The following is a 16439-nucleotide window of genomic DNA, read 5'->3' as shown; positions in this document are numbered from 1 at the left end:
CAGAAGACTTTAGGTTGCAAGAGAATCCAACTCAAACTAGTTTAAGATTAAAACAAAAAGGCCGGGAACGTAATCCCAGCACTTTGGGAGGCCGAGGCGGGTGAATCACGAGGTCAGGAGATTGAGACCATCCTGGCTAACACAGTGAAACCCCATCTCTACTAAAAAATACAAAAAATTAGCCGGGCGTGGTGGTGGGCGCCTGTAGTTCCAGCTTCTTGGGAGGCTGAGGCAGGAGAATGGAACGAACCTGGGAACCAGAGCTTGCAGTGAGCCGAGATTCCGCCACAGCACTCCAGCCTGGGCGACAGAGCAAGACTCCATCTCAAAAATAAATAAATAAAAACAGTCCGGGCGCGGTGGCTCAAGCCTGTAATCCCAGCACTTTGGGAGGCCGAGACGGGTGGATCACGAGGTCAGAAGATCGAGACCATCCTGGCGAACACGGTGAAACCCCGTCTCTACTAAAAAATACAAAAAAAAACTAGCCGGGTGAGATGGCGGGCGCCTGTAGTCCCAGTTACTTGGGAGGCTGAGGCAGGAGAATGGCGTAAACCCGGGAGGCGGAGCTTGCAGTGAGCTGAGATCTGGCCACTGCACTCCAGCCCGGGCGACAGAGCGAGACTCCGTCTCACAAAAAAAAATAAAAATAAAAAAAATAAAAAATAAAAACAAAAACATAAAAAGTTACTAGTGAAGGAGTTAAGAATATACCACCCCAAAGTAGTGGCATACTATTTTGAGTTAAAGGCACTTGTGTGGTAGGAGTTTTTTGCTTGTTTGTTTTCTTTTTTGAGACAGAGTCTCGCTCTGTCGCCCAGGCTGGAGTACAGTGGCACACTGCAACCTCCGCCTCCCTGGTTCAAGCAATTCTCCTGCCTCAGCCTCCTGAGTAGCTGGGATTACAGGCGCCCGCCACCACGCCCAGCTAATTTTTGTATTTTTAGTAGAGACGGGGTTTCACTAAGTTGGTCAGGCTGGTCTTGAACCCCTGACCTCGTGATCCACCCACCTTGGCCTCCCAAAGTGCTGGGATTACAGGCGTGAGCCACCGCGCCTGGCCAAGAGTTATTAAGAAATTATTTTAGGCGGGGGGGGGAGGGGGGCGCGGAAAAGGGGTCCCTGGGGAGTTTGTGGTTTTTAAAGCATCTCCGGAAAAGTTTCTTGTAAAGCTCATAGAGCCAGGCTGGCAACCTTTGATATGCAAATGCAGGCCGTTAGAAACTGGGTCCACCTAATATAGCAATTCCTGAGGACTTGCCCCACATGTTCCTGGCAACATGGCCTCCCCACATATCTCCACGTGTGTAGAACATCCAGAGTGCCCTGCATTTGCATATTAAAAGGCTAGGATGAGAGGGCCAGCTTTTTCCGAGGGCTACATGAATGACATGCCTGGTCAAACCAATCCCCTGAGCCCTATGCAAATCAGATATCACCTTCTCCAGCCTCTGCATATATACCTGGCTGATATCCGCGGCAGGTGGGGATCTCCTCTTTCGGCTTTGGAGCCAGCCTCCCTCTTTCTCTCTACTGGGGAGCTTCTTCCCTCTATCTCCTCCCTTCCTTCTTGCCTAATAAACTCTCCGCTCCTTAAAACCACTCCACTTGTGTCCATGTTGTTTTATCTAAACCGGCATGAGGACCAACAACCCCGGTGTTCCTCCACTCATCTGAGCCGTATCACTTAGAAAACAGGTGCAAAGAGTTCACTCTGGGCCGGGCGCGGTGGCTCAAGCCTGTAATCCCAGCACTTTGGGAGGCCGAGGCGGGTGGATCACGAGGTCAGGAGATCGAGACTATCCTGGCTAACATGGTGAAAGCCCGTCTCTACTAAAAATACAAAAAAAAAAAACTAGCCGGGCGTGGTGGCGGGCGCCTGTAGTCTCAGCTACTAGGGAGGCTGAGGCGGGAGAATGGCGTGAACCCCGGAGGCGGAGCTTGCAGTGAGCCGAGATCAGGCCACTGCACTCCAGCCTAGGAGCACAGCGAGACTCCGTCTCAAAAAAAAAAAAAAAAAGAAAAGAGTTCACTCTGACTTTTCTTCTGTTTCTTAAAAGCAGGAGATGAAATTCCCATGTAAAAGGTGTCCTCCCTATACCCAGAAGGAAAACATCATTCTTCTCATCAAGGACAGGAAGTTGAGGCTGAGGGAAATCTGTACAAACCAACCTTGTTAAACTAACTCTTACCTTCCTAGTCACTCCTCCACTCAATTAACTACCCTATCCTTGTGTGCTTTGTGTCAGGCCTCTGAGCCCAAGCCAAGTCATCGCGTCCCCTGTGACTTGCACATATACACCCAGATGACCTGAAGTAACTGAAGAATCACAAAACAAGTGCAAATGCCCTGCCCCACCTTAACTGATGACATTCCACCACAAAAGAAGTGAAAATGGCCAGTCCTTGCCTTAAGTGATGACATTATCTTGTGCCTGGCTCATCCTGTGTCAAAAAGCTCCCCCACTGAGCACCTTGTGCCCACTCCTGCCTGCCAGAGAACAACCTCCCTTTGACTGTAATTTTCCATTACCTATCCAAATCCTATAAAACGGCCCCACACTTATCTCCCTTCGCTGACTCTCTTTTCGGACTCAGCCCACCTGCACCCAGGTGAAATAAACAGCCATGTTGCTCACACAAAGCCTGTTTGGTGGTCTCTTCACACGGATGTGCATGACACTTTGCCTTGTCACATTTTCATAATTCACTACTCTTTATCCAATTCAGTTTATAAGTGTTCAATTGTAACTGCTTCCTTGGGTCTTCATTTCCTTATGAAGGATCGTATGCCACATAACACTTGTATGAAATTAATTTGTACGTTTTTCTCCTGTTGCTCTGTCTTATGTCAATTTAATTCTCAGGCCCAGCTGAAAAATCCTAACAGAGTAGAGGTAAAATTTTGCCTCTTTTACCTAATGGCAAATATAAGGGAGCACATGGCCTCAGCTCCAGTACCTCCAAGTCACTTGACTTCTCTCTTCTCCATTTTCTGCCTTTGCTTATTCAAACTCTTGCCTCTGTTCCTTCTGACTCTTCCACTGGCAGGAACAGTCTGTGTCTAGGACACATTATTAGGTCCTTAGAACGGATAAAGAGCTTCTTGGTTTATAGATAAAACCCCACAGAATTCTGATTGGCTCTATTTGAGACACTCGCTCATCCTTGGACTAACCACTATGGCCAGACTGGGAATGGTTCTGTGACTGGCAGCCACAGGAGGATCAAAAGTAGTAGGGAAGGTCAGATCTATTAAACAATACTAGGCTGACAAAAACAACAGATATTCCCTACAACGATATACTGATAAAAACCAGAGCTCCAGCTGGGCGTGGTGGCTCATGCCTATAATCCCAACAATTTGGGAGGCCAAGGCAGGAGGATAACTTGAACCCAGGAGTTCAAGACCAGCCTGGGCAATATGGCGAAACCTCTTCTCTACAAAAAATAAAAAAATTAGCTGGATGTGGTGGCAGTGTACCTGTAGTCCCAACTACTCAGGAGATTGAGATGGGAGGATCACCTGAGCTTGGGAGGTCTATGCTGTGTCACGTTCGTCTGTGTGAAGAGACCACCAAACAGGTTTTGTGTGAGCAATAAAACTTTTTAATCACCTGGGTGCAGGCGGGCTGAATCTGAAAAGAGAGTCAGCAAAGGGTGGTGGGATTATCATTAGCTGTTTTCTTTTTTTGTTTTTTGAGACAGAGTCTCACTCTGTCGCCCAGGCTAGAGTGCAATGGCACAATCTCAGCTCACTGCAACCTCTGCCTCCCGGGTTCAAGCGATTCTACTGCCTCAGCCTCCCAAGTAGCTGGGACTACAGGCATCTTGCACCACACCCAGCTAATTTTTGTATTTTCAGTAGAGATGGGGTTTCACCATATTGGCCAGGCTGGTCTCGAACTCCCGACCTTGTGATCCGCCTGCCTCAGCCTCCCAAAGTGCTGGGATTACAGGCGTGAGCCACGGCGCCCAGCCTATCATTAGTTCTTATATGTTTGGGATAAGCGGTGGAGTTAGGAGCAATTTTTTGTGGGCAGGGGGTGGGTCTCACAAAGTACATTCTCAAGGGTGGGGAGAATATTACAAAGTACGTTATCACAAGGGCGGGGAAGGTGTATTGTCATAAGGTCAATTGATCAGCTAGGGTGGGGCAGGAACAGATCACAATGGTGGAATGTCATCTTTTGTGGTTCTTCAGTTGCTTCAGGCTATCTGGATGTATACATGCAGGTCACAGGGGATATAATGACTTAGCTTGACACGCTTCGGTGAGCCATGATTGTGCCAGTGCACTCCAGTCTCGGTGACAGAGCAAGACGCTATCTCAAACAAACAACAACAACAAAACAACCAGAAGGCCGGGCGCGGTGGCTCACGCCGGTAATCCCAGCACTTTGGGAGGCTGAGGCAGGCGGATCACAAGGTCGGGAGTTCTGAAGAAAGAATTTGACTGAGGAGCAATAAGGCAGAAAAAGAGACAAGGCAAGTTTCAGAGCAGGAGTGGAAGTTTATTTAAAAGGCCTTTAGAATAGGAAAGAAAGGAAAGCACGCTCGGAAGAGTCCCAAGCCATCACTGAGGTCAACTGTGATATTGACCTTGATCCTAGGACTTTATAGGCTGGCTCCTTTCCCATGATTCTTCCCTTAGGGTGGGCTGCCTGCATGCGCAGTGCCCTCCTTATCATTGGGAAGTGAGCACAGCGCAGTATGTAGGCAGTTGCACACATGCCCATCTGAGGCTTTCTTGCCTTTTCCGATAGAGTCCTCTTGGAAGGTCATACTCCCCGATTTTGTCTCTTAATGCATATGCCCAAGAAGTTGCTTCTCCCTGTCATCTGCATTCAACTAACACTTTAGTGCAACAGGTGTGGGCCATCAGGAAATGGCCTCTCCCCGGCACCGGCTGCCAATTTATCACTATTAGAGGCAATATGCATTCCTAGTGGGTGAGGGAAGAGCCCTCTCCTGCCCTGCTCATGCCTAACTACCTGTAACAAACCTTGCAAATATTAAGCCAGCCACCAAAAGACCATATAATTCCATTTATATTAAATGTCCAGATTAGTTAAATCTAGAGAGACAGAAAGTAGGTTCTTGGTTGGCTAGGGCTGGAGGAGGTGGGAGGATCAGGGGTGATAGCTAAAAGATAAAAGTTTCTTCTTTGGAGTGGTAAAAGATGTTCTCAAATAGTGGTGATGGTTGCCCAAGTCTGTTAATATACTAAAAAGCATTGAACACTTCAAATGGGTGTATTATACGGCATGTGATTACAGCCTAATAAATAAATAGTATGTCCTGCTGTATCCTTTAGGGCCTCTGAGAAATGGAGAGGGCTCCATCTGAAGCCAGACTGATTGAGTTCCGATCCTGCTTCCATTTTCCCCGCAGGTAACTCCTTCCTTAACAGCATCACGGGGTGATACTCTCTATCCGGAAAGGTCATTGTAATTTTTAAAAACATTAAAAAACATACACCAGGGTTAATCATGTGCAGTGTGTGATACACAGACGCTCTGAAACACTACTGCACACACACACACACGCACATGGCGCCTCTGGGGAGGTTCTGAAAGAACCAGATCTGGAGGACTGATCGTGTCGCTGGTCTCGGCCCTCGCCCTCCTTGTTTCTTAGACTCTAAAGCAAGCAGGCAGCAGAGCAGTCCTTGAAATCCAGAGTCAAGAAAAAGCCCTGCACCCCTTGGTCCGAGAGCCGCAAGGAGCGGGGCCTAAGCGCCTGGCGCGGCCGCCCTACTCAGCAGAGGCAGTTGCCGTGTAACTCGGGCACCAGACACCCAGCCTCACCCGCTGCCGTTAACCGACAGCCGCAACGGTTCCCGCCCCGCCCAGGTCGGAGAACAATGCTGCACCCTGCCCGTAGAGCCTCGCGGTGCCGCGCCCTGGGGCGGGCCTGCCGGGAAATGTAGTTTCCGAAGCCCCGCCCTTGCCGCCCCGTGGCTTGCCGGCCGGGAGCTCCAAGCAACTACAAGTTCCATCACGCTCTGCGAGGCCTTGATCTCCAGGCTTTTGCAGGGAAGGGAGTGGGGCGAACATGGCTGAAGGAAGCCGAGGTGTACCAACGTGTAGCGGGGTGGCTGGCAGGCAGGACCCAGTCTCCGGCAGTGGCGGCTGCAACTTTCCAGAGTATGAGCTTCCCGAGCTAAATACGCGCGCTTTCCATGTGGGCGCCTTTGGGGAGCTGTGGCGGGGCCGTCTGCGCGGGGCCGGGGACTTGTCGCTGAGGGAGCCGCCGGCGTCCGCTCTGCCTGGGAGCCGGGGGATTGCGGACTCCGACCGGGAGGATGCCGCGGTGGCCGGGGATCTGGACTGCAGCCTGGAGGCGGCGGCTGAACTGAGGGCGGTGTGCGGGTGAGTGCCGAGCAAAGGGGCTCTTGCAGCTTGGGGTCAAACAGGGTGCATCCTTGCTTCTGCGCTCCTCTGGGACTCATCCCTGAGAAGGTCCTGTGGTTTGGACCTGGGCTAGGAGTATTACTCTTTCAAAGCTTTCAACCCGCTGGAGCCTCCCTGGAACACCAGGAGAAGTCCTGGGACCCGAATGCCCAGTTTCCGCGAGTTGGAGCAAAGGGCCAAGACAGCTGCATCAAAGACTAGTTTTTCTATTTGTTTGTTCTAAAAGTGCTTGTTAATAAAGAATAGCAGTCAGGGCAACAGCGAGGTGTACCTGCCATTGACAGACACTTTGACAGTGGAGGAATCTGAGTAATGGTGAAGCTGCGGGAGACTTCATCAAAGGAGTGTTAAAACCCCGACTAACTGGTTTCTTTTGGGGACCTTCTGGGTATTCTGTTACTGAAATTTTTCCTAAAAGTGCCTTATTTGGGGGTGAAAATATAAAAATAAGTTTAATCTCTTTCTCCATTTAACAGTACTGGCTGCCTTCATCGGCCTTTTCATTATAAAATATAACCACAGAAATCTTTGTCTTAAGTTCTGGTCTCTCTGAGCCGCCTGCTGGATTTTATCTGACTTCGTAATTCAGTAATGTATTTAGGAAAACAACCCTAACTCGCTGTGAACCAGATGCAGAGTCGACCTTAAAGTATTGCTTTTCCTTTTTGTTTTAGCCTTGATAAACTGAAATGCCTTGAGGACGGTGAGGATCCTGAAGTCATTCCGGAGAATACTGACCTGGTGACTTTGGGGTATGGAGGACTTGGTTTTTATGACGTATTTATTTAAACATTTTTTCAACATTATGTTTTGAAAAGTTGAAAGTACAGTGTTGATTGTTATCTGTATACACACCCCCTAAATTCAGCTGTTCTTAACATTTGACCATATTTACTTTAGCCGTGTGTATCGGATGCCTGCTGTGTGTGTTTTCATTTTGCTATCCCCCATTCAGTAAGTTAGACATGATGATTTACCCTTAAATACATAAGCATATAGCTTCTAAAAGTATCATTCTCCTACATAATTATCGTGGTATTATTATATCTGAGAAAATTAACCATAAATGCATAATCTGTAATATTCAGTCCATATTCAAACTTGTGTTTATTTTTTAATATTCTTGAATGTGTGTTTATAGAGGTAGAGTTAATCTACTTAGATCTGGGGGGCAAGCTAAATACTCTGATAGTGTTTCTCAAACTATTTGTGGTAAAGGACAGTTTTTGTTTTTAAAAATTTTAAATTTTTGGCAGATTTATACTTTGATAAAATACTACAAAAAGAATTGCTAGAAAAATGGAATTAAAAAAGACAAACACAATGTAAGTTCAAATTTTTAATTAAATTCAACAGACATAAAAATACTGTCAGCTGATAATGGAAGTTTCTAAATGCTTAATCGCATTTTCTGTACAGATTGGTTAACAAATAGGTCGTAGATGAATTCTGGTCTGCCTACCACTCTTTGAGAGGCACTGTTGTATGATAATATAGAGAAATTGTGCATGTAATAGTGAAATTTATAATTTCCAGTTTATAGTCCACTTATTTCATACCACCTCAGCTATGTTCTGTCATTCTTGATCCTCTGATATTATCCCCCTCAAATATTCAGGCAGTCATTTCAACTCTACTTGGGTTTTCTTTCATAATAACTGCCAGATCTGTTCCCCTGGTCCCTACTGCTAACTTTTACAGCAGCAACACCTGGAGCGCTATGCAAGGTTCTTAACTGTCTTTGCTAAGTACAGTCGTTTCTCCCACTGATTTATCCATCATGCTATCGCCTGAGCATGTATTTTGCTTAAAAATGGTCTATGGCCCTACACCTCCTATATGGAAAAATTTCAAACTCCTTAGCTAGACATTTGAAGCCTTCCACATGTACCCCAAATCTGCCTTTCCAGATTTATTTTCAACCACTTTCAGATGGCTCAGGATGCATGTGGCCTCTCCCCCATCTGAAACATACCACTTATGTTATGTTTTGTTATGTTATGTTATGTTATGTTATTTTTTGAGATGGCGTCTCACTCTGTTGCCCAGGGTGGGGTGCAGTGGCGTGATCTCTGCTCATTGCAACTTCTGCCTCCGGGTTCAAGTGATTCTCCTGCCTCAGCCTCCGGAGTAGCTGGAATTACAGGCGCCCGCCACCTGGGCTGGCTAACTTTTTTGCATTTTTAGTAGAGACTGGTTTCACTGTGATGGCCAGGCTGGTTTCAACTCCTGACCTCAAGTGATCCGCCCACCTTGGCCTCCCAAAGTGCTAGGATTACATGCCTGAGCCCCACCACACCTGGCCCATACCAACTTCTTTAAAAACCTAAAGATTCCTTTCCAGATTACTACAACCCATCTTTCCCTTAGGAAACAGGTACATTTGTACTGTCTTAAACTCTGCCATTTCTAAACTCCTTGAAGGCTCAATGAGAGTCCAAACTCCCATCTGTGTATTGTTCTCAGAGCCACTATACTGCCTTACTCCAGTTGGTGCTCTGTAACTATTGTTGATTGATTAGTTGTATTTGTCTAAAATGCACAGCTGATTGTTACTCCCTTGCCTAAAACCTTTTGATGTCCCTTAGGCTGAAGTCCTGAGTCTGTAGTGGCTCACAAAGGCCTCTAAGGAATGGACCTTGCTGTTTTCATTTTGTTTTGTTTTTGAGATAGAGTTTTGCTCTTGTTGCCCAGGCCTGAGTGCAATGGCCCGATCTCCACTCACGGCAGCCTCCGCCTCCTGGGTTCAAGTGATTCTCCTGTCTCAGCCTCCCAAGTAGCTGGGATTACAGGCATGCGCCACCATGCCTGGCTAATTTTGTATTTTTAGTAGGGATGGGGTTTCTCCATGTTGGTCAGGCTGATCTCAAACTTGCAACCTCACGTGATCTGCCCACCTCGGCCTCCCAAAGTGTTGGGATTACAGACGTGAGCCACCGTGCCTGGCTGACCTTGCTGATTTTTTTCAGCTTTCTCTCTGCAGTGTTAACAGCCACACTGCACTGTGTTTCAGTTCCTGGAATGTGCTCTCTCACTCCAGGCTTTTGCCCAGAACAGTCATTCTTGCTTATCTCCTGACCCTGCTGACTTCTACTCATCCTGCAAGTGTTAGCTAAAGGATTACGGACTCCATTTAGGTCCTCTTGTATGTAGCACCCCATGCTTCCCTAATGAAATGCTCATCACATCTGTAATATACGTGTTTAATTTTCTGTCTTCTTAGCTACACTTGAAAGTTCCTTAAGTTATATCTGCCGCACTCACTGTTCTAGGAATTGGTAATATAGCAGTGAGTGTGGCAGATATAACATGAGCATACAAGAGGACCTAAATGGAGTCCATAATCCTTTAGCTAACACTAACAAATATTTGTAGAATGAGTGGAATAAATGAAACTTTCAGAAGACTCAGGAAGTGATTTCTGAGATAGACAAAAAAGAACGTTGATGATAATCATATTAAAGCAGACTCTTTTTGCTATAGTTAACACATTAATTGATTTATAGTAATTTTGTTAAGCCATGTTAAATAGTAATTTTAAGACTACTTAAACATTGCTTCTCATGACTACTTTGCACTACTAGGTCAACTAGATCTCTCTGGTTATCTTCTAGTCCCTCCAAACAGGATTTGTGGGTAAAATTATATATAATCTAATGTAAATCAGTACAGTATTCTTCAACTGGGGTTATTTTGATATACTGTGAAGCTAGTGTATTTAATACATGACCATTGTTAACCTTAATGGTCCTGCCAAAAAAAATTAAGACTTGTGGCAAAAGCCTAAATTTGTGTTTTTATGCTTTATTGTTCTCTGAACCTTCCTTCTCCTCACCAGTAATTTAACATTATTCTATTATAAAAATAAAACATAAGTACATCATCTCTTTATTATGACATAAAATAAATTTCTGGTACTTTTTCTTTCCTACATCGAATGATGGAGCTCATTTTATGCATGTGAGAGACAAAGGGTAGTTGGTAGATATTGATTCTTTCTTGATACTTGTTGTTCCCTTAATCTATAGCATAGCTTCAGCAGTTTTGAAATTTTTTTTGACTACTTAGTTGGAAGGTTTTAATTCCTAGGAATAGGAGAGAGAATTGTTAATACATGGGTGCTGCTAAAACTTACTTGTCATTCCAAAAGCTTCAGCAGCATTCCTTTTTTTTTTTTTTTAGACAGAGTCTCACTCACTCTATCACCCAGGCTAGAGTGCAGTGGCTCAATCTCTGCTCACTGCAACTTCTGCCTCCTGGGCTCAAGCGATTCTTCTACCTCAGCCTCCCAAGAAGGTGGGATTACCGGCATGTGCCACCATGCCTGGCTAATTTTTTATATTTTTAGTAGAGATGGGGTTTCACCGTTTTGACCAGGCTAGTCTCGAACTCCTCACCTTAAGTGATCTGCCCGCCTTGCCCCAAAGGGCTGGTATTACAGGCGTGAGCCACCGTGCCCAGCCCTTCAGCAACATTACTTTTAATACAATAGAAATTTTAGATTATTCTGCCCATCCCCCTCACTTTTGTGACCAAGAAAGTACTGTTTACAGGTCCAGAATGTACTGTTTAAAGGCTAAAAAAGGGAACTTTAGAGTCCTGCAAAAAAAAAAAAAAACCAAAAGAACCATGAAATTGGAGAACTCAAAACTCTTATCCCACCAAACCAACCACAAATGACTTTTTTAAAAAACTCAAACAGGGAGGATCACTTGAGGTCAGGAGTTCAAGACCAGCCTGGCCAATATGGTGAAACCTCCACCTCTACTAAAAATACGAACATTAGCTGGGCATGGTAGTACCTGCCTGTAGTCCCAGCTACCTGGGAGGCTGAGGCAGGAGAATCACTTGAACCCGGGAAGTGGAGGTTGCAGTGAGCTGAGATCACGCCATTGCACTCTAGCCTGGGTGACAGAGCGAGACTCTGTCTCCAAAAAAAAAACACTCAAACAACTCTCATATATCTGAGGTTGACTAGAATGACAGAAATGAGCACCGTCAAACTGGGAATCTTGTAAACTATCACTATACCCCAGATATTACAAAAATGAGCAAGAGGAAATAAAATTTAAAGAGAGCTTATTGTAGATAATGAGGAAATAACTGTAACTGTTTATACAAGTCAACTTTGGAGACTACCTGCTTCCACCCAGAAAACAATGAGGAAACAGAAGAAAACCTGTAAGTCTACACTCCACACAGAATTGAATATACCCAGATAAGCATTTGAGGGTATAAAAATGTTTACCTTGGCCTAGAAATTTTTTTTTTTTTGGAGACGGAGTCTTGCTCTGTCACCCAGGCTGGAGTGCAGTGGCGCAATCTCAGCTCACTGCAAGCTCCGCCTCCCGGGTTCACACCATTCTACTGCCTCAGCCTCCCGAGTAGCTGGGACTACAGGCGCCCACCACCACGCCCTGCTAATTTTTTGTATTTTCGGTAGAGACGGGGTTTCACCGTGTTAGCCAGGATGGTCTTGATCTCCTGACCTCATGATCCACCCACCTCGGCCTCCCAAAGTGCTGGGATTACAGGCATGAGCCACCACGCCCGGCTGGCTTAGAATTTTTAAAACTATTAATAAGAATGGAAATGATGACTAAAGGAGAAATGAAAAGAGTTGATGAAACGCAGGAAAGAAATGGAAGAAAAGACAATTAGTTCGTAAGCGAATAAATTTTAAGATACCTAAGGGAAAATAGACTGAAATGAAAGCAAGAGGCAATGAAGAAAGGCATAAAAACAAGCAAGAGAATTGAAAATGACAAAGAAAAAAAGTAAGATGAATCCGAGAGAGTAGGGAACGGTAGATAGGCAAAGATATAATAGTCATATTATCAGAGTCCCTGAAGAAGAAAAAGAAATGGAGCAGAATTCATATTTAAAAACAGAATCTAACAAAAGTTTCCAAAATTGAAAAAAAAACTAAATCTGGAAAGGGTTCGCTAGGTACCTGGAAAAATTAACCCAGACTTACTGGCTTTTGGGATATATGTTAGTAAAACTATTACATTTCAGAGATAAAGGTGAAATCATCACGTCTTCCATGCCCAAAAAGAACACATTAACTTGCAAAGGCAAACTTACAGAAAGCATCAGATGTTGCAAAACTGACATACAAAGCAAGGCAACATAGAGCAGTGTTTTTTTAAAGCTCGATGAAGGTGTGAATTAAGGATTTTGTATTTAACTGAATGTCCTCAAATATCAAGGTTATAGAAAGAGAGTTTTCAATATACAAGAACCTGGGTAATTTCTGTACCTGCTGGCCGTTTCTGAGGAGCATACAAGAGAATGAGCTTTATCCAACCAATTGATGACTGGGAAATTTTCAGCAAAAGGACTAATACAGAAAGGATGAGGTGGAAGATTTGTGTAACTGTTGGGTATTGTAACAAAGTGCGGTATTGCAACTAAAACGATGGAAGGAGAAAAATGGATAACGTGTGGGCAATAGATGGGTTTTTTAAAGACTACCGCAGAGGGAAAACAAAATCTGACACATCGGATAGTAAAGTGTTAAATAAGAAAATGGGTAACTGTAGGATTTAAAAAATATGAGTACAAAGGTAACCAGTAGAACAATAATAGAAATACCAACTCCCCCTCAATTTCTAAAAAATAAATGGAAAAGAATACACATTTCATAATGAAAAACAGCTAATACAACAAAATACAGATAATTAGAAAATATTGTGATAGAGTTGATACCAAATACATCTATCAGTCTTAAGCAACCTATTAAAGGATTTTCAGTTTGGCTTGTAAAACAAAAATCTTGGGGAGACAAGAGACACATCTAAAATAAAGTGATTCAGAAAAGCTAAAAATAAAGGGTTAGACAAAAGTATACCAAGTAAATGGAAACAAAAATTGAGCAGGAGTAGTGATGCTGATATCAGACAAATAGTATTCAAGCCCCAAAGTATTACATGGGATAAAGGACACTTTTTAATTTATATCTTATGGAGGTACGTATACATAAAATTTGCTCCCTGCTAATGAAAACTATATGACATCTTCACAAAAATTGATTATGTATTAGGTCACAAAGGTAACATCAATGACATTCCGAAAATAGAATATTACAAACAGATTGGGTGCAATGGCTCATGCCTGTACTCCCAACACTTTGGGAAGCCAAGGTAGAAGGATTGCTTGAGCCCTGGAGTTTAAGAACAACCTGGGCAAGATAGGGAGAATCTGCCTCTACAAAAAAATAAAAACAGTTAACCAGCTGTGGTGGCACATGCCTGTGCTCCCAGCTACTCAGGAAGCCGAGGTAGAAGGATCACTTGAGCCTGGGAGATTGAGGCTGAAGTGAGCCATGATTTTACTGCTTTACTCCAGCCTGGGCAACAGAAAAAGACCCTGTCAAAAAACAAAAAGAAAATAGATTTCCAGCTCAGAAAACGAGAAAAGAACAACAAAGTAAGTGAAAAGAAAATACTAGAAAGGAAATAATAAAGGTAACAGAAATTAATGAGGAAAATGATAGGAAAACCATGGGTCTAGTTAATCTTTTTTTTTTTTTTTTTGAAACGGAGTTTCACTCTTGTTGCCCACGCTGGAGTAGATTGTGCATTGGCACAACCTCGGCTCACTGCAATCTCCGCCTCCCAGGTTCAAGCAGTTCTTCTGCCTCAGCCTCCGGAGTAGCTGGGATTATAGGCATGTACCACCACGCCCAGCTAATTTTGTATTTTTAGTAGAGACAGGGTTTCTCCATGTTGGTCCGGCTGGCCTCGAACTCCCAACCTCAGGTGATCTACCTGCCTCAGCCTCCCAAAGTGCTGGGATTACAGACGTGAGCCACTGCCCCGGCCCTAATTAAATTTAAAATGGTGACTTTCTGAAACAATTTAAAAGTTAGTTAACTAACATATAAAACAAGGCAACAATAGAGCTGTATTTTAAAAGAAAACTCAAGGTGTGAATTAAGGATTTTATATCCAACTGAATAGTTATAAAGCTAACATCTTGTTTATTTTATTTTATTATTATTACTTTTTGAGATAGTCTCACTCTGTTACCCAGGCTGGAGTACAGTGGCCTGATCTCGGCTCACTGTAACCTCCACCTCCTGGGTTCAAGAGATTCTCCTGCCTCAGCCTCCTGAGTAGGTGGGACTATAGGCACGTACCACCACACCGGCTAATTTTTTGTATTTTTAGTAGAGATGGGGTTTCACTGTGTTGACGAGGCTAGTCTCGAACTCCTGACCTCAGGTGATCTGCCCGCCTTGGCCTCCCAAAGTGCTGGGATTACAGGCGTGAGCTACCACACCCAACCTTATTTAATAGAGGAGCAATACATGCATTTTCTACTAAGATCTGGAACAAGGCAAGCATGCCCACTATCTCTACTACTTTGCAACATAGTCTACCGGTGTTAGCCATGCAGTCTGACAAGGGAAATTAATTAGAAGCATAAGAGTAGGTAAAGAAGAAAAAGTCCCCCTATTGGCAGATGATATAATAGTTAACTTGATTAAGAAGAAATGGAAACTTTTTTTTTTTTTTTTTTTTTTTTGAGACGGAGTCTTGCTCTGTCGCCCAGGCTGGAGTACAGTGGCCGGATCTCAGCTCACTGCAAGCTCCGCCTCCTGGGTTCACACCATTCTCCTGCCTCAGCCTCCCAAGTAGCTGGGACTACAGGCGCCCGCCACCTCGCCCGGTTAGTTTTTTTGTATTTTTTTAGTAGAGACGGGGTTTCACCGTGTTAGCCAGGATGGTCTCGATCTCCTGACCTCGTGATCCGCCCGTCTCGGCCTCCCAAAGTGCTGGGATTACAGGCTTGAGCCACCGTACCCAGCCGAAACTTTTTTTTTTAATGGCTGAGACTGGTTAGCAGTACTTTTTTCAAGGGTTGGCAAACTGCAGCCTATGGGCTGGCTGGTTGTTTTTGTGTATAATCACGCCCATTTATTCACATATTGTCTGTGGCTGCTTTTGTACTATATGGCAAGTTCAGTAGTTGTGTGAGAGAGGTCATATGGCCTACAACCTAGAATATTTACTATTTGGCCCCTTAAGGAGAAGTTAGCTGATCCCTGCTCTAAGCAAATAAATTTGAAAACCTAAATGAAATGGATAATTTCCTAGGGAAAAACAGATTACTGAAATTAAGCCCTTAAGACTTATAAAACTTAGACAGTTTCTGTAGAAAAACAGAGAAAGTTATGTAAGGAACTATTTCAAAAAGACTGCAAGTCCAGATGGTTTCACAGAATTCTACCAGACATTCGAAGACTAAATACTCCCAGTGCCTCAGGGCCTTGAAGGAAGAAAAACTTCTTAATTATTTTTCTGAAGCAAACATGACAGATACTTAAACTAGATACCGACAATACAGAGAAAGAAAACTTGACATGGGGATCATTCAACACAATATTACCAGACAATCCAACATCATATTAAGATGATACTCTATACCATTGCCAAGTGGGATTTAGTTCAGGAATGGAACATTGGTTCAGTATGAGAACATGTATTAATGTCATATATCATGTTAATAAATCTGACAAAGTATTATTTCCAGAGATGCTGCAAAGGCCTTAACAAATTCAGCACACATTCATGATAAAAATACTAAGGAAATAGAAGTTGGAGGAATACTGTTCCAACATGATAAAATATACATATATATATCTTAGTTGTAAAGTTAGCACCTTATTTAGTAAGGGAGCAATACATGCATTTTCTAAGATCCAGAAAAAAGCAAGCATGCTTACTATCTCTACTACTTTGCAACATAGTCTATAGGTATAACCATGCAATTTGGCAAGATAAATTAATTAGAGGTATGGGGTAGGTAAAGAATAAAAACTTCTCTATTTGCCGGTTATGTGATTAGTATGCATGGAAAATTAGTCAATGTGAAAACTAACTCAAACAGAAAAATAATTTAGTGAAATAGGATCCAAAATTGATATATAGAACTTAATAGCCTTCATATATATGACAATAAACAATTAGAGATGGTGGAGAAAATTCCTTTTATGATACCCCAAAAGAAGGTTAA

The 16439-nt window shown here is 43.7% G+C and overlaps 1 protein-coding gene across 1 annotated transcript in view; it reads left to right on the top strand.

The window, feature by feature from the left end:
• The first annotated feature begins 5251 nt into the window (after positions 1 to 5251).
• The window catches only part of SNAPC3 (small nuclear RNA activating complex polypeptide 3), a 42977-nt gene continuing 31789 nt past the window's right edge, over positions 5252 to 16439 (top strand). Inside the window, exons 1-2 of the mRNA XM_025359124.1 lie at positions 5252 to 6374; positions 7091 to 7168. Coding sequence (XP_025214909.1) covers positions 6058 to 6374; positions 7091 to 7168 — 395 coding nt within the window. The 5' untranslated portion in view covers positions 5252 to 6057. The remainder of the gene's footprint in view (positions 6375 to 7090; positions 7169 to 16439) is intronic.

Source organism: Theropithecus gelada, chromosome 15, assembly GCF_003255815.1.
Source record: "Theropithecus gelada isolate Dixy chromosome 15, Tgel_1.0, whole genome shotgun sequence".
NCBI lineage: Eukaryota > Metazoa > Chordata > Mammalia > Primates > Cercopithecidae > Theropithecus > Theropithecus gelada.
Note: the sequence above shows the minus strand (reverse complement) of the source record. Positions and strands in the feature narration are given on the sequence as shown.